At 51.4% G+C, this 24,057-nt stretch overlaps 3 protein-coding genes and 1 long non-coding RNA gene across 29 annotated transcripts in view; 2 read left to right on the forward strand and 2 right to left on the reverse strand.

Annotated features, from left to right (window-relative positions):
* The window catches only part of PC (pyruvate carboxylase), a 112,715-nt gene extending 107,610 nt beyond the window's left edge, over positions 1–5,105 (forward strand). For all 16 annotated transcript variants that reach the window (XM_036995780.2, XM_036995781.2, XM_073217507.1 and 13 more), the window contains 11 exons: positions 300–444; positions 804–893; positions 976–1,197; positions 1,656–1,812; positions 2,358–2,598; positions 2,732–2,981; positions 3,186–3,430; positions 3,512–3,691; positions 3,768–4,016; positions 4,264–4,404; positions 4,479–5,105. In XM_036995780.2, the coding sequence (XP_036851675.2) occupies positions 300–444; positions 804–893; positions 976–1,197; positions 1,656–1,812; positions 2,358–2,598; positions 2,732–2,981; positions 3,186–3,430; positions 3,512–3,691; positions 3,768–4,016; positions 4,264–4,404; positions 4,479–4,727 (2,169 nt within the window). In that variant the 3' untranslated portion in view covers positions 4,728–5,105. The remainder of the gene's footprint in view (positions 1–299; positions 445–803; positions 894–975; positions 1,198–1,655; positions 1,813–2,357; positions 2,599–2,731; positions 2,982–3,185; positions 3,431–3,511; positions 3,692–3,767; positions 4,017–4,263; positions 4,405–4,478) is intronic.
* A 1,741-nt stretch (positions 5,106–6,846) lies between these two features.
* Positions 6,847–10,138, reverse strand: RCE1 (Ras converting CAAX endopeptidase 1). Of its 10 annotated transcripts, none has more exons than XM_036995794.2 (8): positions 9,762–10,136; positions 9,523–9,625; positions 9,346–9,429; positions 9,016–9,094; positions 8,336–8,503; positions 8,136–8,181; positions 7,815–7,921; positions 6,847–7,530 (listed from the first exon to the last, which is right to left on the reverse strand). In XM_036995794.2, the coding sequence occupies exons 1-8, from the start codon at positions 10,025–10,027 to the stop codon at positions 7,295–7,297; spliced, it is 1,089 nt and encodes a 362-aa protein (XP_036851689.1). In that variant the 5' UTR covers positions 10,028–10,136; the 3' UTR covers positions 6,847–7,294. The 10 variants fall into 10 exon arrangements, with proteins under 10 accessions (XP_036851689.1, XP_036851685.1, XP_036851684.1 ...); XM_036995790.2 differs by having other exon boundaries at positions 7,815–7,877; positions 9,762–10,133; XM_036995789.2 differs by having other exon boundaries at positions 7,815–7,932; positions 8,136–8,207; positions 9,762–10,133.
* TOP6BL (TOP6B like initiator of meiotic double strand breaks) overlaps positions 10,090–24,057 on the reverse strand; it is an 87,074-nt gene continuing 73,106 nt past the window's right edge. Inside the window, exons 15-16 of the mRNA XM_073217515.1 lie at positions 10,316–10,503; positions 10,090–10,226 (exon numbers count right to left, since the gene is read on the reverse strand). Of these exons, the coding sequence (XP_073073616.1) occupies positions 10,161–10,226; positions 10,316–10,503 (254 nt within the window). The 3' untranslated portion in view covers positions 10,090–10,160. The remainder of the gene's footprint in view (positions 10,227–10,315; positions 10,504–24,057) is intronic.
* LOC118967882 (uncharacterized) lies at positions 10,379–22,349 on the forward strand. Of its 2 annotated transcripts, XR_012123132.1 has the most exons (4): positions 10,379–10,518; positions 10,670–10,783; positions 10,938–11,012; positions 21,292–22,349. It is a non-coding gene; the product is annotated as an uncharacterized lncRNA (long non-coding RNA). The 2 variants fall into 2 exon arrangements; XR_005055195.2 differs by having other exon boundaries at positions 10,497–10,783.

Raw genomic sequence — 24,057 nt, forward strand, 5'->3', positions numbered from 1 at the left:
AGGCCACGTGGAGGGGAGGAGGTGCTGGTTTCTGCCTCTGAGGAAGGAGGAGGGTAGAATTCAGCACTTTCTCTGGACTGAGCAGGAGAGGGAAGTGAGCTCAGCCCCTTGACGGCTTGGGGGACTCAGCCCGAAGGGGGGTGAAGAGATGGGGAACGCCTCTGCAGGGAGGCCTGGGACTGTAGCTAGCTTTAATGGGGATCTTGGGAAGCAGTGCCGGCCTGGGGGGCACCTTCAGCCTCTTCTTTCCGTGGCTGTGCCATGTGGTGACAACCCCCCCACCCACCTCTGTCCTGCAGACCAACATCCCCTTCCTGCAGAATGTGCTCAACAACCAGCAGTTCCTGGCAGGCACCGTGGACACCCAGTTCATCGATGAGAACCCAGATCTGTTCCAGCTGCGGCCTGCACAGAACCGAGCCCAGAAGCTACTGCACTACCTCGGTTCGGCCCCGAGTGTGCCCTCCTCTCCCCTTCAGCTGCCTTGCTCTTGGCCCCCTGCCCAGAGAGCTTCCTAGCACCCCCATCCCTGCCCTCAACCTGGCCCTGTACCCTCCTGCTTTGCTCACCCTTCCACCCCACCCATCCTTCTCCCTCTGATTCTTAGAGAACCCCCTTTTCCATCCATGTGGCCCTCAATAGGTCCCCACTGCCTGGACCCAGGAAGTCCTGGCTTTGGAAAGGTCAGGGGTCAGCTGGAGGGCCAGGTATCCTGGAGGAATCTCCATTCCACTGATGCCCACTCCTGCTCATAGCCCAGACCCTGCCAGCCTGTTCTGACCCTCTGTTCATTTTCCCCCCAGGACATGTCATGGTGAATGGCCCGACCACCCCGATCCCCGTCAAGGCCAGTCCCAACCCTGCAGACCCTGTTGTTCCTGCGGTGCCCATAGGTGAGATTCAGCCATCTTGAGGGTAAGGACGAAGGGGAGGCTGTGCCTGCTGGCTGGGCGCTGATGCCTTGGTCTGTGCTAGGCCCACCCCTGGCTGGTTTCAGAGACGTCCTGCTTCGGGAGGGGCCCCAGGGCTTTGCCAGAGCAGTGCGGGACCACCAGGGGCTGCTGCTGATGGACACGACCTTCAGAGACGCCCACCAGTCACTGCTGGCAACTCGTGTGCGAACCCACGACCTCAAAAAGATCGCCCCCTACGTTGCCCACAACTTCAGCAAGCTCTTCAGCATAGAGAACTGGGGAGGTAGGCAGAAAGTCTGGGACGGGGATAGTGCCTGGGAGGAATTGGGTACTGTGTGGCCAGGGCGCTGGGGACTCTCCAAGCTAGAGATGCTGACATTGCAGAACCAGTGAGACACAAACAAGATAGTGCGCATTTGATCAGCACAGTGACTGGTGCCTACTCTGGCCAGGCCTGGTGCTGGGACAAGATCACAGAGCTGAGACCCAGGCAGCTGGGGGTCAGGAGACCCCACACACCAGTCTCTTAGTTAATTATAGCAGAGAACTGATGGGCTCAGGGCTGTGAAATGGGGTGCAGAGAGCCTGAGACGCCCAGAGATGAGCAAAGGGAAGCCTGCAGGGATTGGGGTGGGAATGCTGAAGAGGAGTAGGGCCTGGTGTCGGGGCTGGGAGCTCAGGCTGCAGAGGTGGGGTCCCTGGAAGTGCACGGCTGACCTGGGCCTCTCGTTGCCCGCGCAGGAGCCACGTTTGATGTTGCGATGCGCTTCCTGTACGAGTGCCCCTGGCGGCGGCTGCAGGAGCTGCGGGAGCTCATCCCCAACATCCCATTCCAGATGCTGCTGCGGGGGGCCAATGCCGTGGGCTACACCAACTACCCTGACAACGTGGTCTTCAAGTGAGCCTGGGCGGGGCAGGCAGACACTCCCCAGGGGGCTCTGCGCCGTCCCTCAGGAGCTGCACCCAGCAAAGGCTGTATTTGGAAATGTCCAAAAGTACAGAATCATAGAGAACTACAAAGACTGCTAGATTATGGGCAGTGGGAACGCCAAGAGGGCAGGTGGCCTGTCCAAGACCGCGCAGCGCAGAGCCGGGATGGGAGCCCAGGCCTTAGGACGCCGTGCTCGGTGCCCTTTCCCCTCAGCCCGCCACTCCTGAAGCAAAGAGCCTACAGCTGCTCCTCTGGCTGGGCAGGCTGAGCTGCACTGCTGTGACCGCGTAGGATGGCTCTGCCCAGCCCAGGCCACCCTAGAGGAGCCTTATCCCCATCGACCCTCGCCCCCCACCCCCTGCCAGGCAGACACTCAGAGCTCATTCCCACCGGCATCTGGCTGGCCTCCATGTAGGCCTTGCCTTCTTGATCTCCTTGGTGGGCCTGGTGCCAGAGGGAAGTGCGGTAGGGAGTGGGATGGGGCTGATCCCTGGGCTCTCCTACCCACGTAGGTTCTGTGAGGTGGCCAAGGAAAATGGCATGGATGTCTTCCGGGTCTTTGATTCCCTCAACTACTTGCCCAACCTGCTGCTGGGCATGGAGGCAGCCGGCAGTGCTGGCGGCGTGGTGGAGGCCGCCATCTCCTACACGGGGGACGTGGCCGATCCCAGCCGCACCAAATACTCACTGCAGTACTACATGGGCTTGGCTGAAGAGCTGGTGCGAGCTGGCACTCACATCTTGTGCATCAAGGTATCTGGGCCTGGCCCATGGCCAGGAGTCCCCCCACCTGCCAATCTTCCCCTCTCTGACCCCCCCTTATCTCTCCTACTGTGCACACTTTATGCCCCTCCTAACCATCGTCTTTTTCTTCTCCTTCCCCCAGGACATGGCAGGGCTGCTGAAGCCAGCAGCCTGCACCATGCTGGTCAGCTCCCTCCGCGATCGCTTCCCTGACCTCCCGCTGCACATCCACACCCATGACACATCAGGGGCAGGCGTGGCAGCCATGCTGGCCTGTGCCCAGGCTGGAGCCGATGTGGTGGACGTGGCAGCGGATTCTATGTCTGGGATGACTTCACAGCCCAGCATGGGGGCCCTGGTGGCCTGTACCCGAGGGACTGCCCTGGACACAGGTAGGAATGGCCTGTGGCATCCCTTTCAGGCTGCAGCCCCTCAGTCCCAGTAGTCTAGCACATCCTGGGGTCGGGATGTTCTTGCCTGGTTTTGCCTTCCATCACCTGCACCCAGGATGGGGCCAGAGCTGGCCCCAGGGTCCTGGGAGGAGAACCTGGCAGCTCAGCACATTTCCGAGCCCTCTGCCTCTGGCGTCCTTGCAGGGGTGCCCCTGGAGCGCGTGTTTGACTACAGTGAGTACTGGGAGGGGGCCCGGGGGCTGTACGCAGCCTTCGACTGCACTGCCACCATGAAATCTGGCAACTCCGATGTATATGAGAATGAGATCCCAGGGGGCCAGTACACCAACCTGCACTTCCAGGCACACAGCATGGGGCTCGGCTCCAAGTTCAAGGAGGTCAAGAAGGCCTACGTGGAGGCCAACCAGATGCTGGGCGACCTCATCAAGGTGAGCCAAATCCTGTGCTCTTACCCTTGCCTCAGCCTCCATAAGGTGCCTGGTACCCTAACCCAGGGTCCTTCTCCTCAGGTGACACCTTCCTCCAAGATCGTGGGGGACCTGGCCCAGTTCATGGTACAGAACGGGCTGAGCCGGGCAGAGGCTGAAGCCCAAGCAGAAGAGCTGTCCTTCCCCCGCTCAGTGGTGGAGTTCCTGCAGGGCTACATTGGCATCCCCCACGGGGGGTTCCCTGAGCCCCTACGCTCCAAGGTGGGGAAGGCCCAGCACAATATGGGGTGGGGGCTGGGCACCGGAACCAGGCCTGACCCTCTGCTTTGCAACCCAGGTGCTCAAAGACCTGCCCAGGGTGGAGGGGCGGCCAGGAGCCTCCCTCCCTCCCCGAGACCTGAAGCTGCTGGAGAAGGAGCTGGCAGAGCGGCATGGCGAGGAGGTGACCCCAGAGGATGTGCTCTCAGCAGCCATCTACCCCGATGTCTTTGCCCACTTCAAGGACTTCACTGCCACCTTTGGACCCCTAGATAGCCTCAACACCCGCCTCTTCCTGCAGGGACCCAAAATTGCAGATGAGTTTGAGGTCAGTGGCTCTGGTGCCCATCTGCGCGCCACCCAGCACCCTGCTCCTGCCGCGCTAAGGCCCCTCACCCGTCTAGAGCTCCAGCTGGGGCTTGGCTGGCACACGGCGTGTGAGCCACCTCAGAGCACATCTGAGACCTGGAAGTTAGGCTCTTACAAGTGAGGTGCTGAGGCCCAGGGTCAGTGGGCTGCCCCCCTCCGCATGCTCTCCGCCACCCCAGCTCTGAGCTGCCACGCCTGCTTTCCAGGTGGAGCTGGAGCGGGGCAAGACGCTGCACATCAAAGCCCTGGCCGTAAGCGACCTGAACCGTGCTGGCCAGAGGCAGGTTTTCTTTGAGCTCAATGGACAGCTGCGGTCCATTCTGGTCAAGGACACTCAGGCCATGAAGGTACTGCTCCCCTGGATCACAGGTGGTGGGGAGGGGCTGGGCCCAGCGTCTCACGTCCCCTCTGCCGTCTGCAGGAGATGCACTTCCACCCCAAGGCCCTGAAGGATGTGAAGGGCCAGATCGGAGCGCCCATGCCCGGGAAGGTGATAGACATCAAGGTGGCGGCAGGAGCCAAGGTGGCCAAGGGCCAGCCCCTGTGTGTGCTCAGTGCCATGAAGATGGAGACTGTGGTGACCTCGCCCGTGGAGGGCACTGTCCGCAAGGTCCACGTAACCACAGACATGACACTGGAAGGCGACGACCTCATCCTGGAGATTGAGTGATTTTGCCATAGACTCACAGCCTGGCCATCCCCACCTCAAGCCTTCAAAAGGCACTGCGCTGCCAGGGCAGGCCCAGGCCAGCCAGTGCCCGAGGGCAGAAAAGCCTGGCTCTGGAGCTTCTGTTCTCTGCTTGTGGCAGGGCACTGCCTGTGGTGGCCCATTATTTCCTCCAGCCACTTGTCTTTTCTCTGCTGGTGGACAGTCGCTCACATATTCATCTCTTGCCAAATAAGGGTTCTCTCCTTGCTGGAGACTCTAGGTGGTGGCACAGGTGGGCCTGGGACCCAGGGGAGCAGGTTTAGGGGTCCTACCTCTTGGGGGGAGACCTCAGCCACAGGTCCTGAGAACTTTGCTCAATAAAACTGGCTTTCTCCCCTGCCCTCCATGCTGGGTCCTGTGCAGCCCCCCATGCGCACCACTCAGCAGAGGGGCAGGGCTGCCTCCTGGAGCCCCCTGGCGGGTGGGGGCAGGTCAGCTGTATCTACCTCCTTCGAGGGTAATGACAACAGTGGGCTTGGTTTAAGCCACTGAGTGCCTGCTGCATGTACATCCTAAACATCCTAAACTTCTTACCTAGTTAGAGCTGGGTGGGGGTTGGAGATTAAACACTTAATATCTATTAACTTGGGAAATCAAATTTCACCCTTTTTATGACTCAGAAGTGGAGTCACAGGAACGTTAACTTGTCGCAGGTCCCACAGTCAGTAAGAGGCAGAGAAGATTCAAGCCCAGGCTGTCAACGGACTCCTCCCCTGCTGCTTTACTCCGTAGACCCAGGGCCAACCGCCCGCCCTGTCAGCTCAGGACTGGAAGCAAACAAGCACCGCTTTCCGGGGGGTGGATCCGGCTCGGGTGTGGGGGTTCTGGTGAACAGTCAGGAGCGCCGTACTAAGAGACCTGGGATCTAACCCCACCTGCATCCCACAGCCAGCCCTTGAGAAAATCCTAAACCTGAGCCACAGTTCCTCACTGCAGGGTGAGCAGCAACCCTGCCTGCACGGCGGCACCGCTGACCACCCCTACATGCCCAAGGTGGGCACAGAGAGTGAAGCTGGGGGGGGGGTCTAGGCAGTTCCCAGCAGGGGTTGTGAGGGAGAGGTAAAGCCCAGGGAACCAGGCAGGCAGCACCTCACCAGCGTGCTGCCAGGCCAGTGCTCTTGAGGCGCCACAGCCCAATCTTTTGAGTGAGTCAAAGACCCCAAATGTACCTTCTGAAACAGGCCCATGCTCACCCCTCTGCCTCCCTGACATCTTCTGAACAGGCTGGGGACCAAGAAGGCACTCTGGCAAGGCAGGTATGGGGCTGTCATGATGCCCTTTACATCGAGGTGAGTGTGGCTTAGTCACAGCCAACTGGGGTGCCAGGGGGAGTGACTGCACTTCTGTTTCCTTCCCCTGGCCTGAGGGAAGGGTCTTGGGACAACCTCCTGAGCCTGGAATGGCACCTGAAGGGATAATATCCTTTTAAGAATTTTTTAAAAAACTGTCCCAGGGCAGGGATGAGAACATGAGAACCATTCTAAAAACAAGGAAAAAGTGAACACTAGCAGGTCCTAAGAAAGAAGCCCGGGTTAGTGTTGCCTGGCAGGATGGTGGCTTCCAGGACTGCAGCCTTTTTTTCTGGGTCCCTCTGTGACCAGACAAGCAACAAAGTAGCAGAGGTCCGAGGTGGAGAGAGCCAGAAAAGCTACTCACAGGTGATAGGGCTCGTTCCTCTACCATTTGGGACCTGTTTCCTCTTGTGTAATGTGAGGCTGGTAGGCTTTGGGGAAGATCCTGGTGGAAGCCCCATCACGGACACCCTCTCAGAGGACACAGGCTGGAGGCTCCATCACTAGCGTCAGAGCCCTAGGTCCCTCTCCCCGGTCCCGGCAGCCAAGGCACAGGCCCCAGGAGGAGCTGGGCCTACACCTGGTACCTGTGCTGGTACTGGGGGCCTGGCTCAGGGAAGAGGAAGCTACATACGCAAGGCAGCCAGCGGCCCCATCCTGCCCCCAGCTCCAGGGAACTGTGCCTACCAGACTGACTGACCTGCCCAGAGGTCAATGCTCCAAGTAGCAGAGACAGGTGGTGGCTGTCTCCCAAGACCTGCCACAGACTGATGCCCAAAGATGCAAAGCCATGTTACCCAAGTTAAATTTCTTTAATATCTCAATACAAAGTCCTGACGCAAAAAGACAATGAGAAAACCCTGGGAAGTTGGGGGGAGGGATTTTGTAAATTCCAACCCCTCCCCTATTCCGTGAGCAGCTTTTTAGAGGCAGAGGGGGCAGTGGAGCCCAGAAAAGCAGCAGTCCAAAGTGAGGAACGGAGTGCACGCTCCGGGGACCTGCCCCTCGTCTCCTCACTACCAGCTGCTGCTCAACCGCCTTTCAGCGGGGGCTGCACCCTTTGGATATCTGCTCCTTTCTCTTGGTCCCTGGGATTCAACTAGCTCTGGCTTCAATCCCCTACAAAAATTCCTGAGATCTCGGGGACTCCAGCTAGCTCCTCCCATGCAGTACCCTTTGATGGGGAGGGGCTGGGGAGCCCATGAGAGTTCATAGGTGCATTTACAGGAATGTGGGTCAGGAGCACAGGGGAGCCTCTGAGTCCCCTGCCTGCTCCAAAAGCACACAAAGGGGAAGACTGCCGTAGAGCTTGGGGTCCGTGAGGGGCTGGAGCAGAAGCAGAAAGAGTCCCACACCCAGAGCATAGCCTGCCAGCAGGGGCCGCCTTTGTGGATGCTCCAAGGCCGCGCACACGGCAGGGAAGCCCATGTAATTGCAGAAGGAGTGGCAGAGAACTGGCCCAATCAGGTGTCCTGGGAGGGGAGACAAAAGCAGCTCCTGGAGCAGCCTTCCAGGGCTCAGGACCCTCATCCCCTGCAACAGATCAATGACCCACCCATTCACCCACACACCACGGCCTCTGCCCCCTTCCACCTCTTGGACCTCTCCCGGCCGAGGGCCCTACCCTAGCTCAGTCGGCCTCTGGGACTGCAGCAGAAGAAACCTGTCACTCCTACAACACTCACAGCATTCCCATTCTCCCACCCAGTCCTGTGGGCCCTAGCCCTCGAGCACCCATGAGAGACTGAGGACCAACCTGTGCGGATGAAGAGGAAAGCAGTGTAGGCACCGAAGACGGCTGTGTAGGAGAACTGGAACGCTGGAGACGGGGAGGCCGCGAGTGACCACACCTGTATGCCCTTCCTGTCCCAGTACTGCACATCCATCAGCCAAAGACATCCCCTTCCCTCTGGGGGCAGTGGCTGCCTGCCCCAGTACCTACGGTACCTACGGCTGTCCCTGGTCAAAGGCCCCTCCAATACTATCACCCTCTCCCAGTTCTTCCTCCAGAGCAGCTACCAGGGACACCCTCACATTCCCTACCCAAGATTCCCCAGGAAAGCTCTCTAGGACTCACCTGCAGACAAGAAGATGCTCCCCACACTGCTCTGGCGGAAACGAAGCTGCTCAAAAATGTGGTGAAAATGGGCTGGGAGGAAGTTGAAAACCACGTCACATTCCTCCCAGCCTGCCCCATTGGCCCTTTTCTTAGCCCAAGCCCCGTTTTCTGCTCTCATGCTGGGAACATCTCAACAGAACCAGGTTGGACAGACTCACCAACTCCAAAGAAGAGTGGACAGGTGAACACAGCAGGGCCCAGGCCTGTGCACGGTGCTAACATGGGCAGCATGCAAGCCCGGAACACCAGCTCCTCTGTCAGGGGTGCAATCACTTGGTTCCGCAGCCAGCGCATGTCCGTGAGGCAGTGGGCCCAGGAGCGAGGGGCTGGGGAAGATTCAGGACAAGCAACAGTGAACTAGTTGTTGAACAGAAATCCTAGCGACTCCAAGGACCCCTCTCCCACAACCGTCCCTGGGCAAACTCGGGCTAGGCATCAAAACTCCTGAAAATAGGAAAGGGATGAGCTATGTTCACCAGACCCAGTACAAAGCAATGTCTCAAGAGCAGAAAGGGAAGGTGGAGTATCCTGGTGGTATATTAGAAAAATCAAAATTTGCCCAAGACCAGCTCTAGTTTGAGGAAGCCAAAGATTAGGGCAAGCAGGGGACAATGTTCTCTAGTCCACACAAAATACTGCTGGGGTTCCTAGGGGCCTCCTTGGACATCAGAAACTAACTTTTACATGCCACGCACTGTATGTTCCCATTTTAGTGATGACAAAAAAAGAACATCTCACATCTTGTATCCAGATCCCACCATAAGCCCAAGGATTCCCTTTCCTGGTTGTCCTGAACCGTCTGTGCCTACTTTCCCCCCCCACAGCCCTGAGGACTCACCTAAGACAACCTTCAACCCATCTGCTAGGTCACAGGGGCAATCCATAGAGAGCTGCATCAGTGGGCCTAAGAAAAGGATCTGGGGACAGGAAAACAAACCAAAGGAAAGGTTTAAACCATAATCCACTGCCCTTGCCCAGCCATGGTTTCATGAGATTTCAAGCTGTGTGTTCTCAGCCAGGATTTCCCACACATGCATACACAAGGGCCCAAGGGCCATCTCACAATTACCGTCTCCCATCCGTCAAAAGCTGGACACAATGATAAGAAACCAAGCCTTGCAAAAGGCCGTCATGCTAATAATAAAAGAGGAGGAAGGTAAGTACTCACCATGGTCAGCAGTAGGGGCAGCAGCGCTGCTGGGAAAATGCCCTCCAGCCTGAAGCCCATCAAGGTGAACAGGGATGTGCCTGGCTGAGCCACAGGAAAGGGGGCATCAGTCTCGCTCCCTTCTCCAAGGACCCTGAGCTCTCCGACCCGTTACCCTCTGCCCCGCCTCCTCCGCACCTGGATGCCTGTGAGTTCCCTCCAGAGCAGCACGCAGAGGGGCGAGAGGCTGGACACCACCAGGACACTGGTGAAACGCCGCTTGATGACGGCAGGGTGGTCCCTACGGAAAGGGCAGTGAGCGCAGGGGGCCTCCGGCGGCCGCAGGACAGCGCGCCCCGCCCTCTGTGTGCCCCGACGCCACCCGCAGTCCCGCCTGGCGGGGGCGCGGGTTGCGGCCGCGCGCGCAACTCCCGCACCTGGGTAGCTCGCTCTTCCAGACGTAGAGGCTGCCCACGTAGGAGCAGGCGAGGCTGAGGCAGGAGAACACGGACACCCAGCAGCACAGTCCGGGGCCCGGGCCGCCGAGAGCTGTCGACTCGGGCTGCCGCTCCGGCCGCGACACCGACAGCAGGCGCAGCCCGTCCCCGCCCAGCGCCGCCATCGCGCCCGGCCCCGCGGCGCGCAGCAGTGACGCGACCCAGCCGCCTCTCGGCCTGCGCCTGCCGGAAGCCCGTGGCGTCATATGGCGGCGCGGACCCCCGGCCCCGCCCCAGACACTGAAGCAGACTGGGCGCGCGTGGAGCAGGTTTATTGACTCGCAGACAATGCAACTCCCGCTACCGCGGGGCTGGCATGGACGCACGGGGAAGCCGGGCTCAGGGCCCTGAGCCGGGACTCAGCCACTCGGACAGATTGGAGACTTCCTGCAACCACAGCGCCTCCTGCGGGAGGAAAGGGGGCCCGGGATGAGGACCCCTCGGCAGCGGTCGTATCCCTGGCCTCTCGCCGCGCCCTCCCCTTGCCCGGTTACCTCCAGGCGGTTCCCGGGGCTCGCCCTGGTTTCGCAAGGAGTCAGGGAGGGCCCGGTGGGCTCTGCGCGGCGCGGGATGGCCTGTGACTGTCTCGGGGCCCTGGCCGTGTGGCAAGCCCGCGTCTTCTCCACCCCCTGGCAGAGGTTGCCGCTCTTCAGCCTCTTGCTTCCTACTTGCCTGCTGATCCCTAGGAGAAAACAAGGCACGGAGCTTACGTGCACATCCCTGCGCTCGGGAGATCCTTGGGGTGGGGGTGGGGGTGGGGTGAATCATCAGGAGAGCGAGGAGGTGCTCCGGATCTCTCAGCTACCCCCCACCCCCACCTAGAATTCCTTTTATCGGCTCTTGTCCAGATCAAAACCCAGCAGCTCCGAGCCTTCAAGATCAGGCTGAGGCTGCAGAACGGGGCCTGCAAAGGGGCATCTGGGATTGTACTGATAAGGAAAATATTCAACACAGCCGTCAAGGTCAGTAAACTGCTTTCTTCCTCCGCTTGGCAAAGTCAGGAGAGCGCCCCCAGCTCCCTCCTCCCCTCCTTCTCTGGGCTCCCCTTTTGCCCTGCGCATGCCAAAATGCCACTTATCAAAATAACATAAACTGCTCTGCCTGATCTTTTGGCAGTCTCCGCCCAGGTGCCCTGGGCCAGCCCCGCTCTGCTGTTCCCGCCAGACTCAAGGAAGCTTGGCATCAAATCCGGTAAGGCCCCAGGGCCCCTGACCCAGCCAGTTCCCATCCATTGGGGTAGAAGGGGAGCCTGATCACCTCCCGGAGACTTCTTAGAAGTCTCACAGGTAGACATTCCCAGGGGGGGAATGTTTAAATTCTGGTCTGAGTGTGTGAGTGTGCGGGGCGGCTGAAGCCATTCAGTCTACACTGAAATCTGATTCCACGGCTTATGCTACAGAATCTGAGTGAGCCCTTGGCCGTATTCATGGTCGGCCACCACGACATAACGGTGACTCAGCTTCGGCTGACCTGGCCTGGGACTTACACAGTGCACCTTGGTCAAGACTGACCAAAGTCTTCAAGAAGAGCAGGAACGGACAGGCACCTGACTGGTCTCCTCTCTAGAGGAGGCACCCCTCCCTTGCCTGTTGTGGCAGCGTTACACAAACATGTCATGGAGTCAGGGCACAGCAAACCCACAGTTCTCAACACCATGATCAAAAATTTCAGGAAAGAATTTTCAGGAAACCACAGAGTAAAATTAACTCCAGAGAAAGAGCCAATATTGTCCCCACCTTATGCGCCCCCAAGGCCATCAGCACCCAGCCCCCCACTCCCGGACACCCTGTCACTGTCAGCCTCCCCACCAACTCCAGAACCAGTGGACCCACTCTCCCCTAGACCAGCAGCCAGACTGCACCCTCGGCCGGGAACAGGCACCCTTCAGATGCCAGTGCAAGAGATGCGTGAGCCTGAAAGACGTAATAAAGACAGGACCATCCAGCCTGGCTGGTCCATGCTTTACTATCAACCCTTCTCCATGACTAACCTCTTCAATTAAAAAAACACCCTGTCACAAAAGCCACAAGCCCTGGTTGATCTCATGAAAGCCCTCTTCCAAACCCATCGGCCGACCTAAAAAAACTGTCAACAGCTTCTCCGCACCCTGTTCACAACAGAAGAGAGGAGGCAGTTGGGGTCCTTGATCGGGGTGTGTGGGCTGAAATCTCTGTCCCCAAGGAGTGCCCCGAGTGGGACTTCACCACCCCTGAGGTACAGCACCAGATCCACCATTATCAGGACACCCTCCTCCAGGGGATCAAAGCTGGGTCCAAAAAGCCTATGAACATGACCAAAGTATCTTCAGTCACGCAACAACCAGGAGGGTCTCCCAGGGACTATTATGAAAGACTGGAGCTTATCGCATCTATACCCCCCTCCAACCCTGAGTCACCAGGGAGCCAACAAATGGTCAACACCTCATTCATAGCTCAAGCCACCCCAGACATCAGACGAAAGCTCCCAAAACTTGAAAGCTTTGCCAGGATAAATATCACTCAACTAATTAAAATTGCCAACAAAGTATATCTAAACAGAGAAGTTTAGGCTGACAGAGAAGCTGAAAGAAGAATGAAGAAAAAGGCCAGCCTCCTGGCTGCCGCCCTAAAAGAAAGAGAGATGACCAAAAAGCAGAGGAAAACAGGCCACCAAGAGGAGGGAGGCCTAGGACCCCCCTAGCCAGGGACCAGTGCACTTACTGTGAGGAGAAGGGGCACTGGAAGAACGAATGCCCCAACTGAGACAAAGCCCCAGAGCCCAGTCGCTACTGAGAGGAGCCTCACAAGGGAAAGCTCATTAGCTTGGCAAGAACGAACTCAGACTGACAAGGACGGGCTCTCTCACTCTTGGCCCCCAGGAGCCCACGGTCAAAATAAAAATCGGGGGGGAGCCAAAACATGACTTTTATAGTTGACACGGGGGCAGAACAGTCTGTAGTCACCTCCCTATAGCCCCCTTCAGTAACAAGACTGCAACTATTCTCGGAGGCACAAAGACAGCGGCAGTACCCCTCTCACAAGAGGCGAGAGCAGGCGTCCAGGAACACCTGATCAGATTCAGAGAGGCAGGCATTCTAATCGAGTGTCAGTCGCCCTGGAACACCCTGCTTCTGCCAGTCAAAATACCAAGAGGAGGGTACTGGCTATTCAAGACCTGTGAGCCATTAACAAAGTGACTGTCTCTTTACACCTGGTGGTCCCAAACCCATACACCCTCCTCAGCCAGATCCCAGGGTCTGCTAAATGGTTCACTTGCCTACACTTAAAAGTTGCCTTTTTCTGCCTCCGGCTGGCCCCCCCAAAATCAGCTCATTTGCCTTCGAATGAACTGAACCAGATACGGGGTGGCAGATGCAGTTAACATGGACGCAGCTTCCACAAGGACTCAAGAACTCACCCACTCTCTTTGGAGAGGCATTGGCCACAGTCCTTGCCAGCTTTCCAAGGGAAGCCATGTGCCGCACCCTCCTCCAGTATGTAGATGACTTCCTCCTTGCCAGTGACACCCAGGAAAATTGTGCAAAAGGCACAAAGGCCCTCCTGCAACTCCTGTCAGACTCAGGATACTGAGCCTCATAAAAAAAGAGCACAAATCTTCCAGCAGCAAGTCTGGTACTTGGGCTTCCTCCTCAGCCAAGGAGAAAGGGCACTAGGGCCAGAGAAGAAAAGGGTCATCATTTCCTTACCTCAGCCCCACCTTACCTCAGGTGAAGAAGGGCATATAGAGTTCCTGGGGGCCTCCGGGTTCTGCAAAATCTAGATTCCCAGGTTCTCGGCAATGGCAAAACCCCTCTACAGCCTCCTGTGGGTGGGGGGGCCAGACTGAGAACCCCCTGTCTAGACAGAAGAAGCAAAAGCCACCTTCCTGGAAATAAAGGCCTCTTCAGAACAAGCACCAGCCCTACGCTTACCAGATATTAAAAAATAGCCCTTCAATCTCTTTGTACATGAAAAAATAGTAGCCCTCAGAGTTCTCACATAGACTGTTAAGCCCTGGCAGTGGCCAGTCACATACCTGTCAAAAAACTAAACCTGGCTGTGGCAGGATGGCCATCCTGTCTCAAGACACTAGCAGCCACAGTTCTATTTATTAAAAAAACAGATAAACTTACTCTAGGCAAAAAGTAAATGTCAGGGTCTCCCATACTGTTGTGTCCTTCTTAAACACACAGAGACACCAATTCCTCTCCAGCTCTCAGCTAGCACAATACTAAAACTCCTCAAGGTTGTCTGGCTTCCCCCAAAAAAGTAGCAATTCTGCATTGCAAAGAACAGCAAAAGAAAAACAACTCTATAACACAGGAAAACCAGCTAGCAGATAAAGCAGCTGAAACAGTGGCCAGTAAAAAACAGATAAAGCTCCCTCCCTCACTATGGCCTTACCACACCCAGTGGAAGCCCCTCCACCCAAGTACACTGAAAAAGACAAAAACACTGGGCCATGAACTGAAAGAGCCACCCTAACTAAAAAAAAAGGATAGTAGATGCTGCCTGATAGGTACATCTTTGTCCCCGCTGCAACTGGAAAGCATCTAGTCAGCAAATACCATCAGCTCATGCACCTAGAGAAAACTGCACTAGAAGCCCTCAAAAAGCAATACTACATCAGCCAGTTGTCAGCATTATGCCAAGCAGTAAGTAGGCAGTGCATGACTTGCTCCAGAAATGAGCCCAGCTAGGTGTCCAAAGAGCAGGAGTTGCCCCCTTTGAAAACCTTGACATAGACTTCACAGATGTCCAGCCAAGCAAAAGACTCAAATAGCTTCTAGTAACAGTGTGTACATACTCTGAGTAGGTCAAAGCCTTCCCAACCAGGACAAAATGAAGCCAGGAGATAGACAAAGTCCTCCTGAAAAAAACTGTGCCCCAGTTTGGCCTACCATCTACAATTCACAGTGACAATAGACCTGCCTTTGTAGCAGGTGCAGTACAGATTTTAACTAAATCTCTCAACATTACCTGAAAACTCCACATTGCATATAGGCCACAAAGTTCAAGGAAAGTAGAGCAAATGATTTGCACCCTCAAAAGAACCCTAGCTAAGTTTTGCCAAGAAACTGGCCTCCCATGGCTGGACCTCCTGCCCCTGGCTCTCCAGCATGCTCGCTGCACACCTGGGACTCAAGGCTCTTGCCCTTTTCAATTAGTGTATAGATGCCCCCCCCTGTGTCTAGGAAGCCTCCCAGGGAACCTATGCCAGATAAGAAACAAGAGTAAGAGAACAGCTCCAAGCCTTAAGAGCCACCCTACATAAGCTGCAGCAACATACCATTGAAAGAATTCCGATCTCCTTAGGGACCCCAGTACATTCCTTCCAGGCTGGAGACTCAGTCAAAAACTTAAAAAGAGACCCCCTCGGAGGAGGAGCCAATGGCAGCGTGAGTAGGGCAGTGGAAATCTCCTTCCAAAACCATATATATTTTTGAAAATACAACTAGTCCTAAAAGAGAGACCAGAAGATACAGCACAACAGCCAGGCTACATCTACATCTGTGAGAACTCAGCACCTCACGAAGGGGGTAAGATACAAGCCATGGCCCGGCAGGACCCGAGTGCAACCCCCCACCCCAGCTCCCCAGCAGGTGGAAAGGAGTCAGAGCGGGGAGGGAGTGGGAGCCCAGGACTGCTGAATAGCCAGCCCTAGTCATCCGCATGGGGAGTGCAGACACACAGTGCGTGGTGTTCTGGATATTAGGGAAATGGAACAGTAAAATATGCAATTGGGTCCCCACAGCTGGCGCCCCTGGGACAAAAAATAAGCGAGTGCTTTTTGAAAATCTTAAAGGGACAGGGGCCTCACAGCTGGACAGAAGCATCCTGACACACTCAGCCCAGCAGGTGAGAATCCCGGGAAACTCCGAGCACCCTAACCCTCTGGGAGGCAGCACAGCTCTGAGGACCCTCATGGCAATAAACAGCCTCCCGTTGATTTCCCCTCCTGCGCAGCCCCGCCACAGCAGGGAAACAGCCTGAGATTGGCCGCACCCACAGCAACTGCCCGGAGCTTCCTCCGCAGCCACCTGGGCCCTGTTGGTGTGCAGCTGCCCAGCACAAGCCACTAGGGGTCGCCATTCTCACAGGAGAGGAAGGTGATGAGCAAGCAGGAAGGGACTTTTTCTCCCAGCTGACACACGTGCCAACTGCCCAGGACTACCTCTATCGCCATGAAAAGGCAGAAGAATTTGATCCAGACCAGAATCACACAAACAACCCCCAAGAAGGAGCCTGGGGAGATAGACTTAACCAATCTTCCTGAAAAAGAATTCAAAATAAAGGTCATAACCATGCTGACGGAGCTGCAGGGAAATATGCAAGAGCTAACGGATAAACTAGGGAGGGAGAAAACAGAAATAAAACAATCTCTGGAAGCAGACTGGCTGAGGTGCAAGAGGCTGTTAATGTAATAGAAATCAGAGAACAGGAACACAGAGAAGCTGAGGCAGAGAGAGATAAAAGGATCTCCAGGAATGAAAGAATATTAAGAGAACTGTGTGACCAATCCAAACAGAACAATATCCGCATTATAGGGGTACCAGAAGAAGAACAGAGAGAAAAAGGGATAGAAAGTGTCTTTGAAGAAATAATTGCTGAAAACTTCCCCAAACTGGGGGAGGAAATAGCCTCTCAGACCACAGAAGCCCACAGAACTCCCAGTAGAAGTGACCCAAGGAGGACAACACCAAGACACATAATAATTAAAATGGCAAAGATCAACGACAAGGACAGAGTATTAAAGGCAGCCAGAGAGAGAAAAAAGGAAAACCCATCAGGCTACCATCAGACTCCTCAAGAGAAACCTTACAGGCCCGAAGAGAATGGTGTGCTATATTTAATGCAATGAAACAGAAGGGCCGTGAAACATGGATACTGTATCCAGCACGATTATCATTTAAATATGAAGGAGGGATTAAACAATTCCCAGATAAGCAAAAGTTGAGGGAATTTGCCTCCCACAAACCACCTCTACAGGGTATTCTAGAGGGACTGCTCTAGATGGGAGCACTAAATACATGTTACCAGAGAAAATAAAATCACAACAAAGAAATCAGACCAACCAAATACTAACTAAAGGCAAAAAATAAAATCAACTATTCACAAAAGCAGTCAAGGGAAACACAAAAGAGTATAGAATAAAACACCTAACATATAAAGAACAGAGGAGGAGGAATAAGAAGGGAGAGAAATAAAGAATCATCAGACCGTGTTTATAATAGCTCAATAAGCGAGTTAAGTTAGACAGCTAGATAGTAAAGAAGCTAACCTTGAACCTTTTGTAACCACAAATCTAAAGCCTGCAATGGCAATAAGTACGTATCTTTCAATAATCACCCTAAATGTAAATGGACTGAATGCACCAATCAAAAGACACAGAGTAACAGAATGGATAAAAAAGCAATACCCATCTATATGCTGCTTACAAGAGACTCACCTCAAACCCAAACACATGCACAGACTAAAAGTCAAGGGATGGAAAAAGATATTTAATGCAAACAACAGGGACAAAAAAGCAGGTGTTGCAGTACTAGTATCAGACAAAATAGACTTCAAAATAAAGAAGGTAACAAGAGATAAAGAAGGACATTACATAATGATAAAGGGGTCAATCCAACAAGAGGATATAACCACTATAAATATATATGCACTCAATACAGGAGCACAAACATGTGAAACAAATACTAACAGAATTAAAGGAGGAAATAGAATGCAATGCATTCATTTTAGGAGACTTCAATACACCACTCACTCCAAAGGACAGATCCACCAGACAGAAAATAATGACACAGAGCCACTGAACAACAATCTAGAACAGATGGACCAAATAGACATCTATAGAACTCTACACCCAACAGCAGCTTCTCAAGTGCACATGGAACATTTTCCAGAATAGACCACATACTAGGCCACACAAAAATAGCCTCAGTAAATTCAAAAAGATTGAAATTCTACCAACCAACTTCTTGGACCACAAAGTTATAAAACTAGAAATAAATTGTACAAAGAAAGCAAAAATGCTCACAAACACATGGAGGCTTAACAACATGCTCCTAAATAATCAATGGATCAATGACCAAATTAAAATAGAGATCAAGCAATACATGGAGACAAATGACAACAACAACACAAAGCCCCAACTTCTGTGGGATGCTGCGAAAGCAGTTTTAAGAGGAAAGTATATAGCAATCCAGGCATATTTAAAGAAGGAAGAACAATCCCAAATGAATAGTCTAAAGTCACAATTATTGAAATTGGAAAAAGAAGAACAAATGAGGCCTAAAGTCAACAGAAGGAGGAACATAATAAAAATCAGAGAAGAAAATAAAATTAAGAAGAATAAAACAATAGAAAAAATCAATAAAACCAACAGCTGGTTCTTTGAAAAAATAAACAAAATAGATAAGCCCCTAGCCAAACTTATTAAGAGAAAAAGAGAATCAACACACATCAACAGAATCAGAAACAAGAAAGGAAAAATTACGATGGACCCCACAGAAATACAAAGAATTTTTAGAGAATACTACAAAAAACTATATGCTAACAAGCTGGAAAACCTAGAAGAAATGGACAACTTCCTAGAAAAAAACAACCTTCCAAGACTGACCAAGGAAGAAACAGAAAATCTAAACAGATCAATTACCAGCAATGAAATTGAAGCGGTAATCAAAAAACTACCCAAGAACAAAACCCCTGAGACAGATGGATTTACTGCGGAATTTTATCAGACATACAGAGAAGACATAATACACATTCTCCTTAAAGTTTTCCAAAAAATAGAAGAGGGAATACTCCCAAACTTACTCTTTGAAGCCAGCATCACCCTAATACCAAAATGAGGGAAAGACCCCACCAAAAAAGAAAATTACAGACCAATATCCCTGATGAACATAGATGCAAAAATACTCAACAACATATTAGCAAACCGAATTCAAAAATACATCAAGAGGATCATACACCATGACCAAGTGGGATTCATTTCAGAGATACAAGGATGGTACAACATTTGAAAATCCATCAACATCATCCACCACATCAACAAAAAGGACAAAAATCACATGATCATCTCCATAGAAGCTGAAAAAGCATTTGACAAAATTCAGCATCCATTCATGATAAAAACTCTCAGCAAAATGGGTATAGAGGGCAAATACCTCAAGATAATAAAGGTCATATATGACAAACCCACAGCCAACATCTTACTGAACAGTGAGAAGCTGAAAGCTTTTCCTCTAAGATCGGGAACAAGACAGGGATGCCCACACTCCCCACTGTTATTCAACATAGTATTGGAGGTCCTAGCCATGGCAATTAGACAAAACAAAGAAATACAAAGAATCCAGATTGGAAAAGAAGAAGTCAAATTGTCACTATTTACAGATGACATGATATTGTGCTACAATCCCTAAAGACTCCACTCCAGAACTATTAGAACTGATATTGGAATTCAGCAAAGTTGCAGGATACAAACTTAATACACAGAAATCTGTGGCTCTCCTATACACTAACAATGAACTAACAGAAAGAGAAATCAAGAAAACAATTCCATTCACAATTGCATCAAAAAGAATAAAATACCTAGGAATAAACCTAACCAAGGAAGTGAAAGACCTATACCCTGAAAACTACAAGACACTCTTAAGAGAAATTAAAGAGGACACTAACAGATGGAAACTCATCCCATGCTCTTTGCTAGGAAGAATTAATATTGTCAAAATGGCCATCCTGCCCAAAGCAATCTACAGATTCAATGCAATCCCTATCAAATTACCAACAGCATTCTTCAACGAACTGGAACAAATAGTTCAAAATTCATATGGAACCACCAAAGACCCCGAATAGCCAAAGCAATCCTGAGAAGGAAGAATAAAGCAGGGGGGATTTCGCTTCCCAACTTCAAGCTCTACTACAAAGCCACAGTAATCAAGACAATTTGGTATTGGCACAAGAACAGACCCCAGACCAGTGGAACAGAATAGAGAGTCCAGACATTAACCCAAACATGTATGGTCAGTTAATATATGATAAAGGAGCCATGGACATACAATGGGGAAATGAGAGCCTCTTCAACAGTTGGTGTTGGCAAAACTGGACAGCTACATGTAAGAGAATGAAACTGGATCATTGTCTAACCCCATACACAAAAGTAAACTTGAAATGGATCAAAGATCTGCATGTAAGTCATGAAACCATAAAACTCTTAGATAAAAACATAGGCAAAAATCTCATGGACATAAACATGAGTGACCTCTTCTTGAACATATCTCCCCGGGCAAGGGAAACAAAAGCAAAATTGAACAAGTGGGACTATAGCTGAAAGCTTCTGTACAGCAAAGGACACCATCAGTAGAACAAAAAGGCATCCTACAGTATGGGAGAATATATTCATAAATTACAGAACCGATAAAGGGTTGACATCTAAAATATACAAAGAGCTCATGTACCTCAACAAACAAAAAGCAAATAATCCAATTAAAAAATGGGCAGAGGAGCTGAACAGACACTTCTCCAAAGAAGAAATTCAGATGGCCAACAGACACATGAAAAGATGCTCCACATCGCTAATCATCAGAGAAATGCAAATTAAAACCACAGTGAGACATCACCTCACACCAGTAAGGATGGCTACCATCCAAAAGACAGACAACAAATGTTGGTGAGGTTGTGGAGAAAGAAGAACCCTCCTACACTGCTGGTGGGAATGTAAATTAGTTCAACCATTGTGGAAAGCAGTATGGAGGTTCCTCAAAAAGCTCAAAATAGAAATACCATTTGACTCAGGAATCCCACTTCTAGGAATTTACTCTAAGAATGCAGCAGCCCAGTTTGAAAAAGACAGATGTGCCCCTATGTTTATCGCAGCACTATTTACAATAGCCAAGAAATGGAAGCAACCTAAGTGTCCATCGGTAGATGAATGGATAAAGAAGATGTGGTACATATACACAATGGAATATTATTCATCCATAAGAAGAAAACAAATTCTACCATTTGCAACAACATGGATGGAGCTAGAGGGTATTATGCTCAGTGAAATAAGCCAGGCGGAGAAAGACAAGTACCAAATGATTTCACTCATATGTGGAGTATAAGAACAACGAAAAAAACTGAAGGAACAAAACAGCAGCAGAATCACAGAAACCAAGAATGGCCTAACAGTTACCAAAGGGAAAGGGACTGGGGAGTCTGGGTGGGAAAGGATAGATAAGGGGGGGAAAAAGAAAGGTGGCATTAAGATTAACATGCATAATGGGGGAGTCACAGGGAGGGATGTGCAACACAGACAAGACAAGTAGTGATTCTACAGCATCTTACTATGCTGATGGACAGTGACTGTAATGGGGTTTGTGGGGGGGACTTGGTGAAGGGGGGAGTCTAGTAAACATAATGTTCCTCATGTAATTGTAGATTAATGATACCAAAAAAAAAAAAAGACCCCCTCAAACTTCAGTAGACTATCCCCTACATTGTTGTTCTAGCCACTGCTTCTGCCCTCAACGTTGCAGGCGTCACTCCGTGGGTCCATCATTCCAGAGTGAAAAGGGCCCAAGCAGAGAAAGAAGTACATCAATAGAAGACCCAGCTTGACCTTCAGAATCCTCTCTGCCTCCGCATCCAACGATTACCCTCTGACTAATGAACGCCTGCATGCCTGGGATCTTGGTCCTCGCCAGAATGGAATCTCCCATCCTGGGCATTAAACTCTCTGCTGCTGCCCCCTCTGACAAAACTGTTCCTCAAAAAGTTGCCCTTTCTATTGTCTATTAAGTAATAAGTTGTTTTGCTGTGCTTACCTGTCTCTCCTAGCTGAACTCAAATCTCAGTCTGCATTTCCAAAGTACGTCTCTATAATGTTACCTCTATCAAATTACCTGTACAAAGTTATAAAGTGCGTGGTCATCACCCAAGAGAGCTGCCCTCGGTGACCCTCCACCCTTAACACCTGTCCTCTCACACTCAAATTAGCCAGCCTGAGTGTAATGCTCAGTTGCATAAAAATAAATTAAGACTGAAGAAAACTGAGTATTTTTTGCTAAACACAGGCTTATCAAGAGTCTGAAGGACTCATTTCAACTTGTACACACAAGGCCCATACAGACAAATGCATAAAAACATGATCATTTGTGTTCTTTACAAAAGTACTCAAGACTTTAACAAAGTTGCAAAAAAAAAAATCCTAGCTCAAAGCAATTAAAAGTATAAATACAAGCCATTATAACCCTATCATAAACCAAAAAGATGATGCCCCCTAAGACGAAGTGTTTAAAGGGGCATCAGCGGGGAGTGATAAGGAAAATATTCAACACAGCCGTCAAGGTCAGTAAACCACTTTTCCCTCTGGTTGGCAAAGTCAGCAGAGCACCCCAGCTCCCTCCTCCCCTCCTTCTCTGGGCTCCGCTTTTGCCCTGCGCATGCCAAAATGCCACATATCATAATAATGTAATTGCTCCCCTTGCGTGTGCTCAGATCTCAGATGTTGGGTGATTACTCCCCTCTGAGCCCACCGGTGTAAAATAAAACCTCAACACTCCCAAGACCTCCGAGTGCCACTTGGTTCCTCTGTCAGTGATCCAGTCCAGGTTTTCCAGTATTTTCCGTAACAGTACCAAGCCTTCACATGGGGGCCCTACCCCACTCAGTCAGTGTACACAGATTATTCGTGGGGTCTGCACTTTTCAGCCCCTCCCTCCTTGCCAAACTCGAAGATTCCCCTGCCCAAAAGCCAACCTCACCTCTCTCACTTTGTTGCTCATGTTGGGCAGTGCCCGCAGGCAATTTTCTCACTATTAATAAGTCAATTGTGAAAATTTAAAGCAAGTTTGGATTGACAGATTATTCCTGAGCAGGTCCTGGGAATGTAGATCAATGAACCATTCCCTGGGTAAAGCTCACATTTGCCAGTAAGGATGCAAACTTGTGTACAAAGCCCAGGGCTAGAACAGAAGCTGTTAACTATTTATGGAAGTGAAGGTTTCCCTGAGATGTCTGAGCTAGGTTTTGAAGCATGAAGAGACAGACAGGCCAGAGGGCAAGAGAGAAGAAAGGGAAATTCCAGGTAAGTTAGGCAAACACCCAAAGATAATAAACAGTATCCTACATAAAATGCAAGGTGGAGGGGTCCTCAGAGATGAATCTGAAGGGGTCAGCAGGAACCAAAGGACACTAATAAATGGATTTTTATCTTTAGGAAGTAGGAAGGCAGTGAAGTTTATGCAGTGGAGATACGTGGTTAATGTCATATTTTAGAAAGATTGCTCTGTCAAGAGTGTGGCATAGAGTCCAATTAGAAGCAGGAAGACCTCAAGAGCCCAGAAGTGATGGCACTCAGGACAGAGGCACCACCAGGAGTCAGATGTATTCATAAGATCAAATTAACAGGCCTTGGGCTAGACTGGATATGGGACATGATAATGAAAGCAATTTCAAATGAGTCTCAGGTTTCAGATGTGAAACACTAGATAGACAGTGGTGCTATTAATCATGACAGACTAAAGAAGAGCTGATCTTAGGGGAGTGTGCAAGGACAAGGTATCCAGAGAGAGTAAACTGAGGGACCAATGGGACCGCCAAACTGAGCTGCCTAGTGAGCAGATAAATCTCCCATCTGGTGCTCATGTGAGGCCTGGGCTGGTCATATCAACTAGGAGTCTTGAGCCCAGAGGCAGGGCTCAGTACCTGGGATGGAAGAGAGCAGCTAGAGAGGCACTGCTGTATAAGCACTGTTTAGGGGGTGCTGGAGGAAGCTGGTTGAGAAAAGGTCAGAGGGGAGAGCCAAGTGAGTCACAGTCCTACAGTGCTGAATTCTGTAAATAGTTCAAGTTCAGTAAAGATAAATGCACAGTCTATTTGGTATTTAAGAGACCTTCCCAAATGAAAGACCTCGCAGTTCAGAGACCACAGAGAAAACTGCGCTGGGTTAGAGAAAGAATGGGAGGAAGAAATGGAGACACAGTGCAGCTAGCTTTTTTGAGAACCTTGGTAGAGATGTGATGGGAAGAAATAGGAAATAGTTCAAGATCATGGAAGATTTCTCTCTGAAGAACTGAGAGATTGACCTGCAGAGGGAAAAGAACTCAGAAGAGATGTTGAAGGTCCAGCAATATAACATACAAGTAGTTAAGTCAATGCCACCCAGAGCCTGGAGGGGATGGGCCCCCATGCTGATAAGGTTCTGGCAGTGGGGGTGGGGGGATACAAGCTGGGTCAAGTTTACAGAAAAAAGAGATCAGTAACTGAAGTAGGAG

This window comes from Manis javanica, chromosome 11, assembly GCF_040802235.1.
Source record: "Manis javanica isolate MJ-LG chromosome 11, MJ_LKY, whole genome shotgun sequence".
Lineage (NCBI taxonomy): Eukaryota > Metazoa > Chordata > Mammalia > Pholidota > Manidae > Manis > Manis javanica.

Excerpts from the sequence above, each read along its gene's own strand:
- RCE1 (XM_036995789.2), bottom strand. The coding sequence starts at position 10,027 with ATGACGCCACGGGCTTCCGGCAGGCGCAGGCCGAGAGGCGGCTGGGTC. Across the intron at positions 9,095-9,345 it reads TGCCCCTACTGCTGACCATG|ATCCTTTTCTTAGGCCCACT; the intron begins GTGAGTACTTAC and ends TCCTGTCCCCAG. Across the intron at positions 7,933-8,135 it reads GAGCATCTTCTTGTCTGCAG|TACTGGGACAGGAAGGGCAT; the intron begins GTGAGTCCTAGA and ends ATGGATGTGCAG.